At 39.3% G+C, this 21,262-nt stretch overlaps 3 protein-coding genes across 4 annotated transcripts; all 3 read left to right on the top strand.

Annotated features, from left to right (window-relative positions):
* The first annotated feature begins 5,911 nt into the window (after positions 1-5,911).
* hoxa11b (homeobox A11b) lies at positions 5,912-8,019 on the top strand. Of its 2 annotated transcripts, XM_018740754.2 has the most exons (3): positions 5,932-6,035; positions 6,161-6,587; positions 7,264-8,019. In XM_018740754.2, the coding sequence occupies exons 1-3, from the start codon at positions 6,012-6,014 to the stop codon at positions 7,491-7,493; spliced, it is 681 nt and encodes a 226-aa protein (XP_018596270.1). In that variant the 5' UTR covers positions 5,932-6,011; the 3' UTR covers positions 7,494-8,019. The 2 variants fall into 2 exon arrangements, with proteins under 2 accessions (XP_018596269.1, XP_018596270.1); XM_018740753.2 differs by having other exon boundaries at positions 5,912-6,587.
* Positions 8,020-11,855: 3,836 nt separating this feature from the next.
* On the top strand, positions 11,856-14,947 carry hoxa10b (homeobox A10b). Its single transcript, XM_029260001.1, has 2 exons — positions 11,856-12,811; positions 14,082-14,947. Exons 1-2 carry the CDS (start codon positions 11,956-11,958, stop codon positions 14,342-14,344), a joined length of 1,119 nt encoding a protein of 372 aa, XP_029115834.1. The 5' UTR covers positions 11,856-11,955; the 3' UTR covers positions 14,345-14,947.
* A 2,804-nt stretch (positions 14,948-17,751) lies between these two features.
* Positions 17,752-19,210, top strand: hoxa9b (homeobox A9b). Its single transcript, XM_018740752.1, has 2 exons — positions 17,752-18,382; positions 18,858-19,210. Exons 1-2 carry the CDS (start codon positions 17,794-17,796, stop codon positions 19,094-19,096), a joined length of 828 nt encoding a protein of 275 aa, XP_018596268.1. The 5' UTR covers positions 17,752-17,793; the 3' UTR covers positions 19,097-19,210.
* The last annotated feature ends 2,052 nt before the right edge of the window (positions 19,211-21,262 follow it).

A 21,262-nucleotide genomic window follows, 5' to 3' on the forward strand; every position in this document is an offset into this window, starting at 1 on the left:
GATGAATTTCTATGAATATTTATGCATTTAAAATAGTCGTTTTACAAAGACAAGTATAACGTCGAAAAGTAATTTGCAAATAGTTTCCATCTGAAACAATGTGTTGCAAATATGTTTACAGTGTAAACTGTCATGTGCAAAATCTCGTACATAAATGAATAATAATACCTACATCACTTCCGTTGCGAGAATGTTGCCTTTAAACTAAATGAGATTTCAGTGGAAAGGCAAAGAAATCCAGATTCCTGATTTGTGCGGCATTTCTCTTGCAATGTCAACTCAGCGCCCACAAAAATCACCTATCAGTGACATTAAAAAAAGCACAGGGGAGGAAATAAAATGTGCATCTTAGACGTGAAAGTGGATTTTGCTGCCATCTAAAGGTAGACGAGGTAATAGCAGTTTGAGGTGACACCCCACGTGCGCTTTCAAAATACATGACACAGCTGCACATTGGCTGAAAAAAGTAAAGCCTGCGCACTTCGGTTTTCGCGAAATGCACATAAGATCTAGTCATGTGTAAGACGGTTTGCTTTTTAATCAGCGTTACGGAAATTGTGTCGAGTGAGCAGGATTTGTGTGTAACTCTGGGATTCCTGGGTCCGGGTGGAGCGCTAAAACAATCTCCCGGGATCCTCTGCTCCAGTCCAGGGGTAGATAAAGTGAAGGGTCCTCACGCGTGGTCTCGAAAGCGCTGCTAATTACTGTTGACCTTCTCAAGTCTCCTGCACTTCAGCGGACTGGTGGATTTTTCACATAGGTTAACTTGATCCTGAGACAGGGCTGTATACTGTATGTGCTCATGTTCAACTGGGCTTTTAAAGACAGCGTCACATTATAGTAATTAATCAATCAAAACGTTTGAAAAACAGATCCGTAATGTCATCTAAAAAAGGTATGTAAACCGATTTACTAAGTAAATATTACGTTAATTACAGATATTCTTTTAAATTGTCATTTAAAGTCACACCTTTTTATTTTTTTTACTTTTAGCGTGTATGGTAGCCTACACTACTGTGTATTTATTTTAAATCGGACGCAGTGGAAGAATGTCCAGAATTTAAGTAATGTCTCGACTATTGCTCATTGATTTTGCAGTTTACGTGAATATTTTGTCTTGAAAAATAAGTACGCTTTGCGCATTTACCCTTATAATTTTTAAATTTGTTATATACTAACTGAAACATGTGTATTCGATTTGGCTTATTGACAGCCTTACAGCACTGACTCGGTCTCGTTAGCTGTTTTGTCCTTACCAGCATTTTAAATTAAATTAATGGCTAACCTTGTTCCAGAAAGGAAGTTAATGAATTCCTGGTTCTTATTCCCGATTCTTTGTTTTTGATACATAAAGCTTGATTTTAAAAGTCCTTTGTGCTGATGTAAGCATTAGCTGCTGTATTTCTTTTTAATTTGGCTAAGTCTCCCATCTTTCATTATCTCACTTCTTATGAATGTTTGAAAATGGATAACAGGAGCCAGATTGTCGTAAATTATTTTCTTCTCTAAGAATGATATTTTATTACTCCTCAGTCACCTCTTCGCCAACTACTTGTAATAATTCTTGTAATGCTAAAACTGCTACTACTACTACAAAGACTACTACTACTACTACTATTATTAGTATTACATTTATGCTTTACAAAAAAGGTATCGCTGTTGAATTAATGAAAACTGCAAAGATAGATGGAAATCTTTTCTGAGCACATTATGGGTTGACAAGCATCATGTTTAAATTATGAGACTTTTTTCATCCAATTACAGACATGGATTTTCGGCTATAGTTTAATCTTTTAAAAATGTTTAAGAAAGTGTTTAAATGGTTGTATTTATTTTAATTTCCCAGTAGGGACAGCAGTAGCTAATACAGATACTATTTCAATGAATCTATTACGGTAATGTAATCACTTCTTGTTATTATTATTAGTTGTTGTAGTTTTAGTAGCGTTTATCCAATGCCACCTACAAATTTACATTATTTTTCCGTATTGGATTGGACACATTTTACATTCGTGCCTTCTTGAATCTTGAACATTTTTTGTTCGTCACCAACATGTCGTGGAAGATAGTCACGTTTCGATAACAATGAAAACAAAACTTTTTAAGTATAAAGCTGCACTTAGCGGCCACACTTCTTTTAACGTGAGGCTGTATTTCAGGTTTGTTTGCGCTAATGCTGTATGACATCTGGTGATGCGCGGAGTCCATCGGTCGACCGGCCCAGACCTGGTTGCATTTCAAGAGGGAAACAAACACCTACAACAATATCTATCACTGCTGGCTGCAGCCGAATTTGAACCTCAAGTATTTCATTAATTCGTCCCGCAGCTTTTTGCAGTCCAGTTTTTTTTTTTTTTTTTTTAATACATTCATCATTTTATACATTCAGCTGGGTTGTATTGTACACTCTCGTTTATCTCCAAGTGAGCCTGAAGGACTCAGTGAATGTGGTCCTGAGCAATTCTAGCGAATGTCCTTCAGCGGGCCTCGCAGGATAGTGGGAGGTTTGCCCTCAAACCCGCCATTTTACCTCCCCTTGGCTTATTTTCACCTGTGGAAAAAGCTGTTCGAAGGAGAGTCCCGGGTACTTTATCTCGCTTTGTTTCCCGCAAAAAACGAGATGACAGACCGCAAAATGACACGGATGCAGAGAGACGCTCAACACTTGAATTATAGCGCAGAATTCCATCATAGAAACCTTCACAAGAAACCACTACTGTATGTTGTTGTAGCATTAGGGTAGCCCGTTCTGTTTATTGAACAATTTCGTGAGAATGTTGAACACTGGACAGTTCCTTACTAGGCTTACGACATGATCCCTCGTTTATCACTATAAATACTTATTGAATTCGCGTTTTACTTTAGCCGCACTCCTCAAACCCTTCTAGAACTTTCAGCTCGCTGGGGGAGGACTATGTTTTTCATAGCGTGAGCAAAACCTTTGAAAGGCATTAACGGTTCGAAGCGTAAATATTCATAATACCGTTCGAAAATCGCTATTATATCACTACTCGTAGCGTTAGCAAACCTAACTTCCAGTCTTCCACTGCTCAAGTCAGTGCAGTCACCTTTCATACATATTATAAACGAAACCTTAAAGTATCATGTAGTTTTTTTTAAATATATATAAACTAATTTATTCGTTTAATTTAACAATTATATACTTAATTCCATTACGTACACCCCACGGTTAGGGCTCATTTTCATTTCCCCCCAAACTTAACAAGTCAGAAATAACCCTTCCTGACTGTACTATATATCTATATGTATCAGTCTTCAATGCTTTTGAAAATTGCGCCTCTAATGCGTCCAGTCACAACAGAAATTACATTTTTAATTTTAATGTAATAAGTATAATTAAACGATATAGTCCTGCATTAGTTTCATTGTGTCAGTCTCACTTTTTAAACCTAACAATGGTTTTAACAGTTTTTCCCGTGGAAAGCAGTCATTCTCTGCTTAACGGACAGTCTCTGAGAAACCTCATCCGGGTTACTGAGGGATGCCCTTGCTCAGTGGTCCCGGAGGAGCCCCTCCCCTCCGACCTTGAAGTCTGCTGCACAGCTAAAGGCACTGGGGGGGGGGAAATCTGCATAAATATGTAGCGCTCAGGCTTCTGAAACAGCACAAACTAAAGGCGGCAAACATCAAGCCAACTTTCCAACGTTTTTATAGAAAATAACGAATTAGGCCCGGTTACACTTTAGTTTACCTTGATTAGATTTGTTGCATAATATCTAAGGGCATGAATAAATTATTTAAATAGAGTTCTCTGAGAAAACATTCAATGAAACACTCTTCCATTTTGCTTTCCACTCGACAGTGGCTCCATCTTTTATTAGAATTATTGAATTGCATTTTGATGGTGTCAGCCATGTGGACCTTGGGGAAGGCTGTAGAGTGGCGGGGAGAGCTATAGAAGCACGGTTTAGTTTTTCCTCTGCAGTTGGATTTTTAAAACCCAGTTTAAAGATTTCTCTGTATTCACCCAGAGCATCAGTGGGGTAATGGCCACTTTCACTTATGATACTTTAAGCTGATGCTATGTTAAACTCATCAAATTGTATGATGCAACTCATTTTTTTGCCAAAATTGCAATAATCGTTACGTCAGAAATTAGCTATGTAAAGTAAATTCCTCCTGAAACTGCAGCAGTGCTCACCAGACGTGTAGCTTTAAGTTTTCCAGACATGGAGGGCTTTACTCTGCACCTGGGATTTCAATGCTAGTGAATGTGAAAACATGTTTATACACCCACGTTGTTTTTCCCTAGTGACAAAAGAAAACAGAATACATCAATGGAAAATCTGCTTTCCAATAATTTTACATCCAAAATTTATAAAAACAGATCCTTATAAAAATCAAAAAAATGTAAAAAATGACCATTCTGACTGCAATACTGAAATACACTTACTTCCCAAAAAGTAACATAATGAATAAAATAATTGCACCGAGGATTCGTTTAGTATGCTTTATAATTAACCCTGTTTTGACATTGACATTATGTAAAAATTAGTACAAAATGTTTTTTATATTTTAGCATTATATGCAGAAACTGTAAAATGTTTCCAGTATATGCAGAAAGAATTTTGGTTCATCCTATATGAAACATTAAATTTGCTCATTGCTTGTCTGTGAGTTTAACCCAGTGTTTGAATTATAATAGCATCTATAAATATAATTTGACAATAAATATGTTGGTGGGAGGCGTGTATTCAATGTGGTTTACATTAAACATGTTTGAAGATCATGTTCTTAAAAGTTAGTTTTATTTAATAAAAAAATAAGTTAGGTAATAGTTAACCTCTGCATTTGTTTAGGTAGGCACGAATATACACACAAAACACGGAAGCATTTATACTAATTCATATATGAATTTTCCCCCTCTGTGTTGGTGAATAATACATAATCGACCTGATTTTCCAGGAACCAATTCAGAAGTAAATGTATATACATACATGTGCAGAACTTAACATCTGCGTAACAAAGAATGTTTTATACCCTGCAATTTACCTCAATGAATAAAAAAAAATATCCGAGTTGAGGCACATACCCAAACGTATTTTAAAGCACTATTTTCAAATACAGTTAAAGAAATATTATATTGGGCCTAAATGAACACACTGGGCCTAACGTGCTCATTGCAATTGGATATGAACCTGGCCTTCCTCCCTAAACACATTTATTTCCACAGACGTACTAAAAGCTCTTTTTAACATCTCCACACAAGAGTAATTTAGGAGACATTCATAATGAACACAATAAGCCTGTAAAAGTTTAATTTTATAAGAATCACTGACCAATATATAATATAGATAAATGTACATTTTTAACTGCCTTTCACTTGGTGACCCATCTCTCATTTACCGTTCTTATGAACAGTACACTGGGACACAACACCTGTTGTTTCGTGAAAACCGACTGTCGGTAATTTTCACTTGAGCATCAGAAAAACAGATAGCATATTACATTCAGCATGATATAATCAGAAGTCCTTAGACCACACAATAAGCACTGAAGAAAAACGGTGAATTCCGTGATTGGCCCTTATAAATACTTTTTAATGGAATGTTCTTCAAATGTATCAACTAATCTCATTTCTGTATAATACTTTTCGTCGGTCAGATGTATTCTCTTAATGCAGCTCCTTGCACCACGTCCAAATGTAAACGCAAAATGCATCGTTTAAAAAAAAAAAAAAAAAAAAAAAAAACGTCCAAAGCACGTCGTACCACAAACTCAGTCACGCTCCGCGCGTGCCAAGGCGCACACGACGAACGAGCCCACTGCTCGCGCGCGCACCCTGTCTTAACGTCTGTTTGTGCGCTCGGTCACATGACCGGCGCCGCTCCGGTGTGGATGGACATGGATCTCCACGTCAGCCTACGTCTCCACATTCCTGCTCCAGTGGTCTGCTTCAGAGAGAGAGCGTGGGAGCGGCGCAGGAGAACCATGCCACGGAGGTTTCGCGAAGGAACCCCGAGCTGCAGCGATCATCATGATGGATCTCGATGAGCGCGTCCCCGTCGGGTCCAGTATGTATTTACCCAGCTGCACGTACTACGTGTCGGGGTCTGACTTCTCGAGTCTCCCTCCGTTTTTGTCCCAGAACCCGTCGTCTCGAGCCGTGACGTACTCGTACTCCTCGAACCTGCCGCAGGTTCAGTCCGTGCGGGAGGTATCCTTCCGGGACTACATCGAGACCCCCAGCAAATGGCACCACCGAGGAAATCTGTCGCATTGCTACCCCACGGAGGAGATGGTCCACAGAGACTGCGTGGAGGAGATGTTCGTGAAAAACCACTCGGCCGTGTACCACTCGAGCTCCAGCTCCGCGCCCAGCTTCTACAGCAGCGTGGGCAGGAACGGGGTGCTGCCGCAGGCTTTCGATCAGTTCTTCGAGAGCGCGTACGGGAACGCGGAGCACCGGACAGCAGAGAGCTCTGTGGACAGGAACCCCACAAGAAGAGCAGGTATCCCGGGCTCCGGGTCCGACACGTGCAGGGAGACCAGCGGGAGAGATCGGAGGGAGGAGAGCAGCAGCCCGGGCTCCTCTTCCGGCAACAGTGAGGAGAAACCCAACAGCAGTATGTATCGGGAGAGAGAGTGCTCGCGATCTGACGTTCCTCTTAAACATTTTATATGCCATGGGCTTTTATAACCAGAATGGGGTTTATGGTGGGCCTGTGCTGTGCGTGGACTCCACCGAACCCTGTTATAAACCCAGCGCCTCTATGCTTCTAGGACCAAATGTGACCAGAGAATCACGTCTGAACATTTTTTTTCTCTTTACCTGTGAAAATACCTTCGGCGGTGTGAAACATTTACACTTTATATATTGTACATCGGAGTGACGCATTGTGATTCTTTACCGAATAAATCATTATCACGTAACGCGGTTTTTTCATGCGCTCTCATGCAGTAGCAGCGCATTTAATTCTGTGAGTCGTGCTGTGAAGCATCCAACAAAAGTAAAGTGATGTTTACGAAGGAAAAGCATCGGATTTTGGGCTAGGACTTTTATTTGTATCATGCTTGGTAATCTTTCCAGTCTTATTAGTATTCACTTTTAGCTATATGTGATGATAATAGACTGGCTTAGGGGGTGCCAAAAATTTGTAGTTTAAAGCAATTTCATGTTGAACTCTTGATTTAACGCGCTTAACAGTTTCTGTTTTCAGACACTGTAACCTACACATTTGGATACATGATGCTTAAACCATAATGCACAAAGCTTTATTTTTTATTTCCTTGTTATTGTAGGTGGTCAAAAGACTCGCAAGAAGAGGTGTCCTTACACAAAATACCAAATCAGGGAACTGGAGAGGGAGTTCTTCTTCAGCGTGTACATCAACAAGGAGAAACGTTTGCAGCTCTCCAGAATGCTTAATCTCAGCGATCGTCAGGTGAAAATCTGGTTTCAAAACAGGAGGATGAAGGAGAAGAAACTCAACAGGGATCGTTTACAGTTTTACTCCAGTAATCCTTTGTAATCGCGAGTCGAGCTCACTTGGACTTGTCTTCTACTCAGCGTTCAAACACAGTGGTGCAAGGGTTAATTTCAAGTTCGAGGATCCACATTAATTTTCTCAGAGACTTTTTAAAAACTGTGTCGAGGTGGACTTTGGCTTTTAATGGAGTAAAAAAAAAAACAACTGGATTTTTCCCCCCCCCAGCCATAAATCCTCTCTTTTCCGAGCTTCTTTACGCAGAAGTCATTGAAGTTTAATTTAATTTTAAACTCCCCCGAGCTGACAGCTGAGTTAGAGATGATTATTTTGTAATGGAAGGACGTGACTTTTGAGTTGTATTTATTTTCACCCATGCCCAGACTATATGATATATATGTTAACAGTCTTGTACATGTCATTCGTGGTGGGTGTAGATTTTGGTATGACCAAAATAGAATATCCTAAATATCGTGATAAATATCTTCATCTCCCCAACCATATTTATGCATTAATCACTACTTTAAAAATGTCGAACTTGTATCATTTAAAACTATTAAGTAAAACTTAAAACGCCTAAAAGGCAGAAAGGTGTTGTGATCTTTTTTTCCCATCAGCCTTGCGTATGCATAACAAATGTCGCAAGTTTTAATATCCAAAAAGTTATTCATATTTCAATTATCTCAAAGCAGAAAGTGTAATTTTATTCCTAATCTTCAAAAATAATGTTAAAATATATCTCGATAAATCTGATCCTTTAGTAATTAAACAATTGTATTTGCTTTATCGGCAATTATGCATGTGTATTTCCCCATTAGAGCGGTTAAAATAGGCTATTCAAAGTTTATATATAATTTATTAATACGAGTAAAGCTTTTTTATTTATATGTACTGGTTTTTAATATTAGTGTTAGTCTTTACCTCTTGTTCTCATTTCGACAAAAAAGCGAAACTGGATTTTTAGGAAAAGAATGGCTCTGCCGTTTGTCTTCTCTGCGTCACACACACACACACACACACACACACACACACACACACAACAAGTACTGACTAAGGCGTTAAAATTGCATGTTTTATTAATGATTTTTAAGGGCGGCTGAAAAAAAAATGTATTCTTTTAATGCGGAATATTCTCCAGGGCCATACTGCATCTTGACAGCTTGAGGTGAATATTTTATTTATCTGCTGTTTTTGTGAATTGCCTCGTGACCTTCATTTTAAACACGCAACCAGCCTGATGCATTTTATAAATACATTTTAGGCAACCGCGCTTTTGCAGCAGTCCAATAGAATACCTCTTACACACTCAAGTGAAAGACACGCTGTCAAAAATTCATTTTATCTTTATCTTAACGTTCATACCTGCTATACTTAGGTAATGGACTAAAATGAGTACAATTTTCTCTTCGGCGTGATTCCAGTGAAACTGCCAGCACTTGAGCGAGTCACATATATGACAGTGAGTGAAAAGCGCAGCAAACAACAGAGGGGCTGAAGTTTATGATTGTGTCTCTACAGAACCGTCCTGCCCAGCGCATCCTTTGAGGGTCTCTGGAATTCCGTCCTAATTACCGCACATCCTCCCTGTTGCTGTAACAACCCCGTCGTAAAAGTCGTCTGTGTCGGGAGAATTTGCAGAACTGGAGTGCAGCAATAAACCGTCTGAGACCAAGGTTATTAGCTGTTACTAAGGAGTGGAGCACAACGAGTGGACGCGCTGAAAGCCGTTGCCAGCTGCTCTCCGCAGTCTCATTTTGCGAAAGCTGTTTGGGAGACGGTGTCCCCGACATGCGGACTGTTTCCACTGGGGGGCGCACTTTAGATCAATGTCATTGCCGTGGATCTTGGACTGCTTTTTTATCCAAGCAGTCCTAAGGCTCCTTCCTACCTCTCCAATGCATGACAGGTAAACAAATTATGTAATTTTCCCTGCATTTAACTGACATTACATAAACTTATTACCGCCTATTTTTTCCACTGTAGAAGCATTTCCGACACTCGAGATTTTTTAGCATTATTCGCTTTCGGGAATGCCCAAGACATTTAAAAATGTGGCAATCGTAATATAAATTACCTTGTTTTCGTGGAAGCCTTAGAAGCGTAATCATAAGCAAAACGGAATTATAGGTAGATGGCGTAATCCAAATTTAAACTCCAAACCCAGGAAACAAGAAGTTAAGGTCATAAGGACTTAAAAGAAACCAATTTTCATCAGAAAGATGAACTATTTCTGAAGATTTTTTCATATCTGGAAGCCTCATGCTGAATATTTAATTAAATTTTTTATTTTTAATTTAATTGTCCCAGATATAGGCTACATTTAAGCGTGTGAAATCATGCAAAAATATTTTCGCTTCGCGTCTGTGCTCCCTCTTTTCTTTTAAATACTCTAATATGAAATGTGGTGATCTCACAGTCGTTTGCCCTTACAAACCGTTCCGCTTTATAGTTACGGTTCTCTGTTTTGTGGAAGGGCTTATAACTGCCCTCCAACAAAAGTGATTTTATAAGAGAACAATTATAAAATCATACATTTTTACAGCCCCAGAAGGTGACAGAGACAGCGCAGAAAGAACAGAAACGGAATGGAAACAGACTAACCAAACCCAGCGGCTTGAACTCTCATGAGAAATAAAAGCTTCCGCTAGATGTAATAAAACGCCGCATTATTGAAGTAAAGACACCAACATTCACAGGCCGTTATAGCGAAATAATACACAGTACTGGGCTGGTAATACTGTAGGCCCACAGCGCAACGGGCCACAATGGCACAGCTGTAAAAATAACATCCATGATATTTATATAGTGCCACTGAATAGTGTGACTGCCTTGATGATGGTAACTTTATTCATTTGTAGTAGCAGCCTACCCGGTGAGCCGAATAACAGTTTATTTGAACTGTAAAGATGTTCCATTATTTAATATACAAGGGAACCCTTGATCTCTTCAACCTTTTATCCATGTCTCTGCTGTACTGTACAGATAAATTAATAAGCATAAAAGCAATGTAAATGTAAATAAAAAGTAATTTAGATTATACAAATAAAACACTGACAAGGACAATTCTCTACCAAAATTAGACAATGTTCTTGTAAAGAAAAGATTAAAGCTCTCATACATCATTTAAAGTATATTTTTATTAGTCAACCACCTTCGTGTTCTAAATGTTGTAATGTGAAGTTTGATTTTGTATTCTATTACATAACATTAGTGAATTCTATATTTTTGTTTTTTTCTAGAGAAAATTAGTACCGAATCAGTTGCGTTATAATGCATTTTTTTTCTAGTGTTTTGATAAGCTATACTGTATATTAGTACAGCGCGACTTTGATCGCACATTCTGTCTTGCAAATGAATTTGAACGTCTTCAGACACCTACAAGCCGAAACTTACAGGTAATATATGAAGACGAGAGGTGACTAGAGATGTTCAACTGCTTAAAGAGAATCTATATTCTTATCAACAACTTCCTGGAAGGTCGCCGATTGATTTGAAAGAAAAAAATTTAAAAAATGAAAAAACGGGCATAATAAAGGACATTGATGCTCCAATTTCAGTTGAAGCCATATTTCATCATCATGGTAATTAAGAGTGGGATATACACACAAAAACGACATGTAGAATATTCCGTGTAATCATAGGCTATATCACATAATTTTATAATGCGCTATAATCATTTTCCCTCTGTCGTTTCCGAATTTATCTATTGGCTGAATGTTATTGCAGTATGGGTGGAAATTCGTTAGCCAAATCACACTTTTTACAGAAATTGTTCAGGTCAGTTGCCAATGGATTTAGAAATTGTGCTTAGTGCTTAATAATTTTTTCAAATGTGCATTCTTTGTTTCTAGACCGAATAAACGAGAAACTTTTTACTAAATATTCATACAATGTCTCCAAACTTGTTGACACCACAAGTACACAACTGTAAGCATTTAAGACACTTTCTTTAAAAGATATACATCAGAATAGCCTGTATGGATTAAAACAATTGTTTGGAATTGCATTGTTTTTCATTTATTAAGCCATAAATTCATCAGTGGGGATTGAAAATAGTGATATGGACATACAAAATAAATAAAATGTACGGTATGTACAAGACATTTTGTGATTCAGTTTAATTGCATACATACACTACACCATTTGATTGCTGAATTTGGCTGCTTTCAGCCAGCAATGATGTTGGACATGGACATGATGTCTTTGAGTGCCTTTACCTTATCAGCCATTTTCATGCACTGACATTCTCTAAAACGAAATGAGATGCATACTTATGTTCTTCCTTCACCACATATTACTACTTGAAACACAAATGAGGGGAAATAAACTTTGATTTTTTTTTTTTTTTTTTTTTTTTTTTTTGGAACGCTCATATGGGTCTGACCCCTTGGTTACGTTCCTTTCAGGGGGCGGGGTCGGTTCGGTCTCCTCGGCTTTTGATTGGCTGTCAAAAGGCTCAGCGAAGTGAAGCTACCCGTAGTCTTATTCAGCATGTTTTGCTCAAGAAATGTCAGCCAGGAGCGGGTATCTACTCCTTCCGACAAATTACACCACAACAATGTCATGCTCCGACAGCCCAGCAGGGAACTCCTTCTTAGTGAATTCCTTAATTAGCGCGCGCTCGGAAGGCGGCGGGGATTATTACCCGGGAAGCGGCGTGTACTTCCCTGCGGCGTCGGAGTTGCCCTACGGACTGCCAAACTGTGGATTTTTCCCAGGACTGAGTAAAAGAAACGACGCGACTTGTCAAAATATGGTCCCGACCAGCAGCCCTTATATGTCGGGAATGCAAGTGTGGCTGGAGACGTCCAGCAGCGGCAGCAGCGGCAGGTCGTGCCGCATGGAGCAGCAGTCGGTGGTGGGCCAGCAGCAGCAGCAGCAGCAGCAGCAGCAGCAGGGCACCGTGTGCTCCTTCCCCGCGAGTATCAAAGAGGAGAGCTCATACTCCGTGTACGAGTCGGGTAAGACCGCAAAAGCCTCGAACGCCGAGGACGTCGTGTGCTACCCCAGGGCGCCGCCGGGCTCGTGCACAGGTGGCGAGAGCAGCCCGGTCCCCGTACCCGGGTACTTCCGCCTGTCTCAGACTTACGCGACGTCCAAAGTTTATCGCGACGTCGTTCAGTCGAGCCCGTCGCACTTCACGCTCCAGACCCCCGCGCGCTTCGACAGCCCACCTTCGTCCACGTCGACGACAGAGCGCGCCCGGAGGGACGGGGACGCGCCTTTCAGCTGCGCGCCCGCCAGGCAGACTAGAGAGGAGGAAACGCGCGTTTCTTCGAGCGAGGAGCCGCCTTCGCCCGATCCCGCCGAAAGCCGCAGCGCCAGTGTCAGCGAGGGAGCGGACGCACTGACAGGCGCACATGGTGAGTACTGCGCGGCCATGAGGTGAAGGTGTGGCCGCATCCGTCCTTCTCGGCCCGGGCAGGTTGAGGCAGGTATGGTAAGTTATGGGCCTGTTCCGCGTTCGAGTTGTTCTCTCAGCTTTCCTACCTAGTCGCGCTTATTCTCAGCGAATCTTCATTGTGCAGCTTTCTCACTCTGTCCGTGTGTGGTTGCGCCGAAAATTTTCCCCTAATATTTTTCACTTGATAATTAGGAAGACTTTTGATGCTAGTCAGTTAGTGATTGCTTACTTGGTGATGATTTAAAAAGCACTTTCCTTTTTGTCGTATTTATTATTACGATTTTATTTGCTTAGAGCAAATAATCATGCGTACAAATCATGATGTATAACATCTATTAAAATAAAATGCTCTTGTTTTGCTATTTGTGTTAAGCATGTGCTTTCAGCTGGTTAGTCTGGATAAATGATTTCATTTCATAAATTATTCAGAGCTGTAGCAATTATGTATACATTCAGATTTATCGCTATGCGACGCAATGTATAATAAACATGACTGAAAGGGGAATATAATAATAGCTAACACACACCTGTGTGTCTGTTTTGTATCTTTCTGTACTCATGCAGTGAGATTGTATGTGTCCTTATACAACAGTGGCACTATACAGTAGAAACTGGCAATAGGGTAATTTACTCTCCTACTGTCAGCTGAATTAGAGAAAATTTTAAAAATGGCTCGAATCATATGCACGTACAAACAGAAACAGACTTTTAAAAACTGTTACACGTCTTTATTTTGCATTATAAATAGCCAAAATGCATGCTTAATAAACAGCACATATGGAAAAGATGCATGCAAGTTCTACAAGGTGAGGTGAAGGATTTGGCCAATTCCTGCGATTGCAAACTACACTTTTATATTTCATTTATAGTCAGCATCTGAAAATATATAAAAATACTTTATAACACCTTCTTGAAGTAAATACTCTTTCTCATAGTGTTGCTATAGATTGTGCCTCTTGCAGGGTGGGAATTTGTAGTAATACAGACTTAGTAAGATAATTTCTAGACTTGCCTGTGTACATGTGCAAAAAAGGATACATAGCGTAAAAGCAAAATGCACAATAAAACAAATCAGTTACTATGATTGTAGTGAGCTTTACCTCAGTGTGTCGTATAATATTATCAAGTTCAAGCACAGGGGCTGAATTCTTTATGCAAATATGTGAGATAATTATCCTGAAGGACAACAGTCCTGAAGTTGTTGTGTAACTGTTGTCTTGTTTCTTTAGGAGGCTCGAAAGGTGAGTGTGCGGCGACCTGGCTGACAGCGAAGAGTGGCCGGAAGAAGCGCTGTCCCTACACCAAACACCAGACTCTGGAGCTCGAGAAGGAGTTTCTCTTCAACATGTACCTGACGCGCGAGCGCCGTCTCGAGATCAGCCGCAGCGTCCACCTGAGCGACAGACAAGTCAAAATTTGGTTTCAGAACCGGAGGATGAAGCTGAAGAAAATGAGCCGGGAGAACAGGATTCGGGAGCTTCATTACTCATGACCAAGCTGCAGTGTCTGGAGTGCATCTACCTTAGCAGACCTGCCTGACTGCTTGTGTGACTCTGCAAGAAGACCTTTGATTGGTGACTCCGGGTAGCTGCATGTTCACGATGTTCGCAGAAAAAAAAAGGTTTGTCACGTGTATTTCAAGGTGGAATATATTATTTATGAAATGTGGTCGAATATTGCATCTTCTAGGAGTACAAATATAGTAGTATTTGTGTGTTGGGAAAGTGTAAGACACACTTAAGTTAGTGTAAAACATGACTCTGGTTTATACCACAGTGTAAATTTACTAATAGTTGGCCTCTGAGAGCTTTGCAAGGAGAACTGTGCATGATGTACATTACAGCTGTTGTTGAGCTTGTCTAAACCATTTGAGAAACCAAATAAACATATTGTTACACTGCTTAGGTAAACAGTATCTCAGTTTTGAAATGAACAATAATTGTTTCTGCTGGATAAATTATATTCCATATACCTCTTTTTGTAGTACATTGTGTTGATATTCCTGAACATCCCATCCTGTCTGACAGTATTTTCTGCAATCCATTTTGTATAAGAGATACATTACATTATTTGTTTTAAAGAGAGTTTTACACGTTCAGGCCATTTTTTATTTTAGGTTGCAGTATAAAAAGAAATATAAATCCAGTATGTAATATAATGTTTTATTGTGGTGTGGTGTAAATAATTCTAATAAAAAACGTTTCAATAAACGTTAATGAATTTTATAGTGCTTTAATAAAGACATTAAAACAATGCTTTAATATTTTACAGATATGTAGCCATGTACATTTGTTCATCAAATAAACTTTAACCTTTTAAGAAATTATATTTATGCGCCTTTGAAGATTTTGATTTGACTCATTTTACGTAGTTTTCAGACAAGTGAGAACTGCATAGTTAACTCGTATTTTATTTAAAAGAGTCACCAGTGCCACTATATTTAGGCACTCAATTATTTGCTTTTTGAATGTATTCAATTATGTAAGTTTTGAATGGTTTACATAGTTATGTGCAAGCCTAGCACAGATTTTACTGCCAGTTTGTACATCAAAGAAAACCGAATCTGCGGTTAGCGATAGTGACTTCTCCAAAACAAACAAACAAAAAAAATGTGAAAAACGCTGACAGCAAAACTGACTGCGTCATGAACTTGTATGTACTGATATGAACTTACTATGTATGTAGTTTCGTTAGATATTAAATTACTAAGCATAAATCAGTTCAGCTGTTTTCGTATACTGCTTTTTCATAAATCGGTGCAGGAATCAACTTTTCAGACAATGATTTTTTTTTTTTTTTCTGCAGTGTTTCACTGGAATTCAGGATAAGGATAAAACTATTTTTGCTGAGTGTGTGCTGTCCAGTGATTTAGGTACTTTGGTGTTTTCGGCTCCGCTGTTTACCGCAAAACACGGAACTGCTTTACTTTCCTCATCCACCAAAGACTTGCCCAATAAAATCAAATGCTGTGCATAACCAACTGCTGTTCTCCACCGAATTGGCTGTACAACAATGCAAAAAGCAATAATCTCATCATTTTAGTTAAAATGATTTACTTCCAACGTATTGTCTTACGTCTTCTTAAAATATTGGTTGTATCATGGGCATAGCAAGTTCTCGTGTATTGTGAGACCAAAAGTATTAGCAGGAGTCCCCGGTGGAGTAATGCACAAATTTTGGAGGGATGTTAGGCTTGCTGAACATTGAGCTGGGCACGTCTCCCCGTTCCCGTTACACTAATTCATTATATATATACTCGACAAACTTTGATTTATTTTAAATCCCGTACATTCAATCCGGGTCTACATCGAGTTGTTTATGGGTGGTACACGGTGCTCAAGCAAGAGAAAGTGTGCGGATTAAATGTCTTGTTTTGGTCTTAGGTGAGCTGTAGAGGTTAGCAATGCCTTAGTCCCAGCGGAGCTCAGTGCGTAACAGCGACCTCCGTGGCGCACATGTAAGGCGGAGGACTGGACACCACAGTGCCGCTGCAGTACAACACAAAGGAAACTCTTTTATTGGCGAAATTTAGATCAGACATGCTGTTATCCACAGGAATAGAAGTAAACAGCACCAGCGTTAAAAAGGGGCTGTTGTAATGTCCGGGCTCAGCTGAGCAGCAGGGCCTGCAGTGCAGTTTGCGAAGGATCAGTGTCATTTCCTCAAGGTTCCCAGAGCAGGAGGTTTCAATTTCATAGATTCACTTCGGTATGTAGGAAACTGAGTTTTCTTTGGCTCACCCGTGCTAGACTCTTTATACAACTTTTCGTACAATTCTTCCTTATACTGCAGCATTTTTACATTTTCGAACACTTCTGAAGCGTTTAAGAACATCCAGTAACAAATAAACCTATTAACGAGTAGTAATAAAATTAGGCATAAGTTTAATAAAGGTGCTTTATAAAATAATCGGTCATTGATTGAGCTTATTTATGTTTATCAGTAAACGAATACATGTTCTGATGCTGATTGTACGCACAGTTTTAACGGATGTAAATTTTTCGTTTAAATATATACTCCGATAATGTTTGACGGACACCGTGTTATTAGACTGAAATATCTGCAGTTGAAGTATTTACAGAGTGAATTGTAAATTAAGGTTTTAGACTTTTTATTATTTGTATTGTTTCCGTAATTTCCCAGCTACGAAAATATCTGCGGTAAGTTTTTATTTGTCCTTAGCTGGGTTAAAATTTTTCAGATTTAAGAATAAAAATTATAAGACACACAATTCCATTACAGAACTAAGAATGAATCGTAAAGACATACCCACATAACTACACAACACATAATCTACATAAGATGGAACAATACAATGTACAGTAATTGGTCATTTGTTTATTGCATTTATTTTTTTATATTAGTTCTGAGTTTAGAAAAATATATAAATTTTAAAGCTGCAAGGAATTTCAGAATGGTATAAAAATAGCAATAACACTGTTGGTTTGCTCCGGAAATGGTTATTGAGATCTGGGGACATTTTACGCCATTCCATTAGATGCTTCAAGGACTACGAATTACTAGAATTGATATAGTTTCGTTAAGTACACGTGATTTTCGGTCAGGTCAGCGTCCTTGGTATGATAATGCATGACTTTAAATTACAGAAAACATAAGCGATAAAAAAAATACTTAAACTCCACAGTCAACATTTTACGCCTTTTAATTATTCAGATCATAGAAGGCGGTTATTAGACAAGATTTTTCCGAGATAATGAAAGGAATATCTATCTATCTATCTATCTATCTATCTATCTATCTATCTATCAGGATCGCAAAGACCTATCCAGCAGTCGGGGGGGGGGGGGGCACTTCCATTGTTGTCTTGTGATCACGTGTTCTTGCTGTCCAATCAAATGCCAGATGTCGTTTTCCTAGCTGACCGCAGGTCCGAGAGAGGCCAAGTGGGTCCCCTATTATGAAGTGTTGACAGAACAGTGAATGTGTCCGTATTTTATTTATGCACGTCTAACAGTGTTTTTTGCCATGTCAACATCGGGGACGCTGAGCTATTATGGAGACAGTCACAGTGTTCTGGAGTCAGAGGATCTTTTAGTAGCCAGATACCCATCGGGATCAGGGCTGCAGCACGCGAGGCAGCCCACACTGACTGACCACAACGACCTCGATCCGTGCCAATTCCCTGCGAAAACATCCGCATTCGGCCTTTCCTGGGCCCCGGTGCCCGAGCAGCACCCGGGCAACGTGTCTGCAGTGTACCACCCGTACACACTTCCACAGGGTCCTGGCCTGGACACTGAAGGATTGTACATGAGATCATGGTTGTTGGAACCTACGGCTGGATCGTTGTCTTTTTCTGCTGGATTACCGTCCAACGGGCATTACCACATCAAGCACGAGCCTCAGGCCGACAGAGGTGACTGTACTAAATTCGAGTCCAGTACCCTAGTTCTGTCCGATTTCTCAACAGGATCACCGCAAGCGGAAAACGATAAACCCCCCAGCGATGCCATTTCCTCCGAATTAAACGACAGCGGTACCGCAGGGGAGAAGACAGAAATGGACCCAAGTAAGTATACTATGCATAGACTTTCCTATTCAATCAATGCTGTTATTAACTTATCGGTTTTAAATGCGTGCTTGCTTAATTGAACAATCTTCCATATATTTAAGATGCTGAAGGACAGATTTTTCTCCCGACTCCAATTTATAATTATATTTATATTTTAAATTCAATTGAATGTTATGTTATGTCCGATGATGATGATGATGGATCATGTGAAATTTGTGGTAGGATAGAATCGCTCTGGTCTCAGTAAGACTAAGAAAACCTGGACCTGGCAATAAGCATAAGGGTTAAGAAAATCGGCCAGAAAATATGTCCGATGTGTGCATGGATGCCCTTTGTCCCTACAGGCCCACCGAAAGAGTAGAAATAATTGAAGGACTCGTGTCTCTCCTCCTAGACTAATTTCCCAAAATTTTGTAAATGGTGCGGTGATGTGATTTGGGGCTTCACATTCTTCTCGGTGCGCTTCTTTCAGACAATCCTGCTTCCAACTGGCTTCACGCGAAGTCCACGAGGAAAAAGCGCTGCCCGTACTCCAAACACCAGACCCTCGAGCTGGAAAAGGAGTTCTTATTCAACATGTACCTCACCCGAGATCGCAGATTCGAAGTAGCAAAATTGCTCAACCTCACCGAAAGGCAGGTTAAAATCTGGTTTCAGAACCGCAGGATGAAGATGAAGAAAATCAATAAATGCCAACGGAAAGACGACTGATATCAAAAACGATTAGGATAAAATCATGATTTAGAAATAATTGTTACTCTAGTATATTTGCTTCATAAGCAAATTTTAAATGAGCTTCTTTCGTTGTATTTTCGTTACGGATAACATGTCTGATGTAACTAATTATTTATCCAGTTTTTAGCCTTCAAATGATTTGTGATACATTATATTTCACCAGCTGGTGAACAATACAAAAGTGCGTTGTGTTGTGTAAAAGATGTTCTCCTGTTTTCAGGTATGTCTGTAAAGTTATTAGTCTAGGTGTGAATTGCTTTTGCCTGTCGTACATATCTCAGGTCGGAAAGATTATTCTTTCCAGATGCCTCTAATTGTTAATTAATGTCTACAAGTGTCAAAATTGCAAACAATGCTGGCAATTCTAACAATAAAATAAGTGCATGTGCTTCTACTACCTTTACATAAATGTAGCATGTATTAAAGCGGAATGAAATATTACCATATGTTAACGAATACGTTTGTACGCTTGCTCATGTGCATTCACTCTAGAACCACAAAACCATGCTATATTATATACACAAATCAGATATGTAAATTTTCTCAATCTGGTATATCCATTTTACACTGATTTCAACATTTTATCACAAATTTTTTAATAGTTCTATTACATCAATAACGTGGTTCAGAGGGTGGCGTGTTATTATTATTATTATTATTATTATTTTGTTGTTTAACTTCAAATGATGCTTGAATTAAGGCGTAAAATACACATATTTATCGTTAAAATTTTTTACACCCTTTCAAAGATTAAAAATAACAAACGCGTCATTTTAACACACTGGATTTCTTCACTGCGCCATTGTATAACGTTTACCGGATTAAAACATTTGTTTCGATTATGCGACTATGTACTAGTTACTTTATGTTAAAACATACATCTTGGCTATAAAATCTAAATCTAAAAAAAATGATTGGTCAGTAGAATTCTTATTTGTTTTTTTTTTTTTTTTTTGCTTGTTATATTTAGGTGCATATCACTCAAAAATCACAGCGAATGAGAGAATGTAATGTTGGTTGCTGTGGTTGTAACCCTTGCACCAGTAACATGCGGTGATGTGGACGAACGGTTCTTCTTTGTGTGCCTTGGCAGAGCACCTCGGCCCTATCTCTGCAGTAATAAAAGACAATCACTGCTGTAACCGTTTATGGGGTGCAAAGCGCTCGAGGGCCAGAGAATAAAGCAACAGAAAGACGTCGAATGCATGAAAGCTGGATCCCGAAAGTCTAGAGACAGAGTATGTTTTCTGATGAACATTCATTAATTATGAACATCTTTGAATCAGTGATACATGACAACCAGAACCAGTTGCTCGACTCAGCATTTGCTCAGAAGAACACATTTTGGGATAAGATCGTGGTGTATGCTTAGGAAATATAAAGATATAGCGCTCCTTTTTTTTGTGCTCCTTGAACAGGCATTGCTCAATTTACACATAGTTGAGAAATATACTAATGATGACTTGGTGACAAGCGCACTTATCCTAATACTGCGTTGCCCTGCGCTGTACTGCGGAGAAACCAAACTTCAAAGGTAGGTTCTCCGAAGGCACAATAAACTGTGCAGTCTGCCATTCTGTCTGGAATTTCTCCTTTTATTAGTTTATGACTGTCCAGCCTCAAATAGACTACTTTCAGAACGGGGCATCCATTTGTTGCTCTTTTTATGCACAAAAGGCAAACGGAAATGCCCAGTTTTATTATCGTCTCCGTACTTGTCGCCCCTTCTTCCTTCTTTGTTCCGTCTGCTTGGGGAAAGTTACGCAGGATTTTCATGAAGCGACGAGACACTCCTTTTAAACCTCGCTGTTTTTGCTTGAGTAATTTCTCTGATCTTCTGCCTTTAACAAATCATTGCATTAGGTGATTAATGGCTAACATTATCCTGTCTAGCAATGGGGCATTTAAGGAATTAAATGATTTCTTTGATATAAACAGCGATAAGGAGAAATAGTCGTGAATATTCGAGGGAACAGGCGACTCGTTTGTTTCAGCCTATTACTGTGTCCATGACAACCGATAGGTGGCAGCATAATCCAAGTGAAAGCCTCATTCATTGTTTATTAAAATGTATTATGAAGAAAGGCGAACGCAAGCAGCCGACAAATGTAAAAGATTCAATACAGCAAAATATGAAAACAC

This window comes from Scleropages formosus, chromosome 18, assembly GCF_900964775.1.
Source record: "Scleropages formosus chromosome 18, fSclFor1.1, whole genome shotgun sequence".
NCBI classification, from domain to species: Eukaryota; Metazoa; Chordata; class Actinopteri; order Osteoglossiformes; family Osteoglossidae; genus Scleropages; species Scleropages formosus.

Excerpts from the sequence above, each read along its gene's own strand:
- hoxa9b (XM_018740752.1), top strand. The coding sequence starts at position 17,794 with ATGTGTCCGTATTTTATTTATGCACGTCTAACAGTGTTTTTTGCCATG. Across the intron at positions 18,383-18,857 it reads GAAGACAGAAATGGACCCAA|ACAATCCTGCTTCCAACTGG; the intron begins GTAAGTATACTA and ends CGCTTCTTTCAG.
- hoxa10b (XM_029260001.1), top strand. The coding sequence starts at position 11,956 with ATGTCAGCCAGGAGCGGGTATCTACTCCTTCCGACAAATTACACCACA. Across the intron at positions 12,812-14,081 it reads CGCACTGACAGGCGCACATG|GAGGCTCGAAAGGTGAGTGT; the intron begins GTGAGTACTGCG and ends TTGTTTCTTTAG.
- hoxa11b (XM_018740753.2), top strand. The coding sequence starts at position 5,999 with ATGATGGATCTCGATGAGCGCGTCCCCGTCGGGTCCAGTATGTATTTA. Across the intron at positions 6,588-7,263 it reads TGAGGAGAAACCCAACAGCA|GTGGTCAAAAGACTCGCAAG; the intron begins GTATGTATCGGG and ends TTGTTATTGTAG.